This window comes from Montipora foliosa, chromosome 2 (genome assembly GCF_036669935.1).
Source record: "Montipora foliosa isolate CH-2021 chromosome 2, ASM3666993v2, whole genome shotgun sequence".
In the NCBI taxonomy this organism is placed as follows: domain Eukaryota; kingdom Metazoa; phylum Cnidaria; class Anthozoa; order Scleractinia; family Acroporidae; genus Montipora; species Montipora foliosa.
In genome coordinates this window covers 34,418,911-34,421,410 of record NC_090870.1, presented here as the reverse complement: position 1 = coordinate 34,421,410, position 2,500 = coordinate 34,418,911, and the positions used below count along the sequence as shown (strand labels likewise).

At 39.8% G+C, this 2,500-nt stretch overlaps 1 protein-coding gene across 1 annotated transcript in view; it reads right to left on the bottom strand.

Annotated features, from left to right (window-relative positions):
• Positions 1 to 94: 94 nt before the first annotated feature.
• Positions 95 to 2,500, bottom strand: part of LOC137992930 (ficolin-1-A-like) — a 9,081-nt gene continuing 6,675 nt past the window's right edge. Inside the window, exons 3-4 of the mRNA XM_068838513.1 lie at positions 1,623 to 2,049; positions 95 to 1,000 (exon numbers count right to left, since the gene is read on the bottom strand). Of these exons, the coding sequence (XP_068694614.1) occupies positions 775 to 1,000; positions 1,623 to 2,049 (653 nt within the window). The 3' untranslated portion in view covers positions 95 to 774. The remainder of the gene's footprint in view (positions 1,001 to 1,622; positions 2,050 to 2,500) is intronic.

Below are 2,500 nucleotides of genomic sequence, written 5' to 3'. Positions count from 1 at the left end.
GTGAGGCCTGCACAGAAACCGTACCTTCCCATTTTAAAACTTGTCTATCTTAGTGCCTCTCAAAGGTAGGGCTTAAAAATGGTAGCAGCCGATTTGAGCGAAAATGAAAAGCTCTTTCAGAGGAATGACAGGCAAGAACCGGCCACAATTGCCAGAGACCGTTCCCTACCGACAAAAGGGGAAACATACACTAGCAGTGGAACATATGGCACGATGAAAGTTCGGTTACACGATCATATTAAGGAGTTCCTCGATAAGCATCTCATTGTCAGAGGCGCAGAGATTTTTCGCGATTTTTGCAAGGAGATTGTCTCAACCTAAAATCCGTCTGTGCTTAAAAAAACAAAAAAACAAGAAAGTGCAAAGAGAAGCGACTGGCTTGAACAAGGATACATATAGCTGACAGGAAAGAAAATATATAGCAAACAAGAATAAATGATTAAATGCGAAAGAAATGAAAAATGAATGAAATAAAACGTATTTTTGGCCATTTTTTCAAAGATACTGATAATTTAAAAAATAGCATTATTAGCACCGCTACTAGCACAATATGCTATTTTTACCAGCACAATCTATAAAAGCTTAGTCCTTAAGTGAATAGTTCTTTTACTGCAATTTCATACCGGAATGAATACTTATAAAGCACGTTTCACTGACAAGACACTTCAGCTTGGCAGGAACAGTTGCTTGCGGTATCAATGATATTGGTGATGTGATTAAATTTAATGAGAATGTGACAGTGGAACTGCCAAAATCATGGTTTATCTCTCCTTGTTAAGTTTCCTTGGGTCGGAACTTCATCTCGATGTGCTTTAAGGATTCGTCCAGCCCTTTAAAAGACTGCCAAACGACGCCTTGTGGGTGACCTCCCCCTTTGTACAGACCATTCGGGTTTGCACAAAGGCAGTGATGATACCACCAAGAACCGGTATATGTCACTGCACACTGATAATTCGGTCCTACATCGTTGTCGCGATCTTTGGTGGAAAACATCATGTTCCTATAATTGAGAATTAAATTGGTATTAATTGACAGGAGGAACGGGAACTTTTCTTAATTAGGAAAGGACTAAGCATGAGTTTATTTTTTTATGAGAAATAAATCATCTGTGATCCTAAAAGGAAATTAAGTACGTCCTTTTCGGGATTTCAGAGATTGCAAGATTGGTAACTGGGCTACAGTCTCACTGAATAAATTGATATGGAAGAGAAAGTTTTAGGGTGGAGTAAGGAGCCTTAAAACCAAAAGTGGGATCATGGGTAAGAGAGAGGTGTCAGAGGAATGGCTGCCAAGGCTCTCGATGTGATAAAGCTTGCTGGGTAAGCGCCTGAATAAACTCCATTAGACGCCTTATGCTCATAAATGACTTTTCTGCTATCCTATAAATTGAACTTTTGCAAGATTTTGAGAACAATTTCACAAAATCCTCTCTCTTGAACTCTATGTTTTTCAAGATTAAAATCAATGACGTAAGCTCTGACGTGGAGGACACCGAGATTAAAGTATACACAGGGAAATCAATCAGGGACAGTTTGAGTTGGTTGGGGTGGGGTCTGGGGGGTTGGGGGAAAGGGGTGTGGTTATTTATAGAATCATTTCACCTTCGATTCAGTCATACTTACTTAGCTGGTCGAGGGCAACTGACCATGGAATCTCCGGCGGTACCTTGGTATCCATCAATTGTCAGTCGATAGTTATCGCTTGCATTAGCCACAGCGAAGGTCGAATATTCTGCATATTTTCTTACAGAGCTGAAATCTTCCATATCGACTCTAAGCATCATGTTTTCTTTTGCAGTCAGGCGATGGATGTTATCGTTCCCAAGCCAAAACTCGCTGCTAAGATTTCCAAATCCAGCTCTATAAGATTCCCAGCCCAGGTAAAAATCCACTGATCCATCCATTCTTCTTTGGAACACAGTCCAACCCCCACCTCCTGTTGTCATGTCACAGAACACTTGAAAGGGATCTCCGTTTTCAAAATATATTCTGTACAAACCGTTGCTCTTGGAACCCCGTAGGAAGTGATCATGGCAGCTTTGTGGGCATTCTGCATCAAACATTATCACACAGCAAGTAAATTATTTTTTTCTGTCAGAAGTCGCTAATGAAATTGTTTGCATTTTTAAAATTGTTCACGCATGGTTCACTGACCAATCGGGAGTCTCACAAATCAGTATCGATTGCAGCGCCTTCATGGATTTGGAAGTCGGAACAGGAGTCCATAACCAGAAGCCTGCAACTTCAATACTAGGTCTACTACATTTCCATCGATTTTCAACTCTTACGAAAAAGCTTTATTATTCTTATTGTTATTTTATGTTCATCTAAAAGGGCAATTCAGCTTTTGGCTGCAATGTTTTAGATATTAAATTATCTATCCATCTATTATCCATCAGAGAGGGTGAAGCAGGGATCATCGGTTTTAAAAAACTCGTTGATTACAAAATATTTGATCAGTAGAGATTTGCTGAAGCAAAGGCATACAGAAAACCACGAAA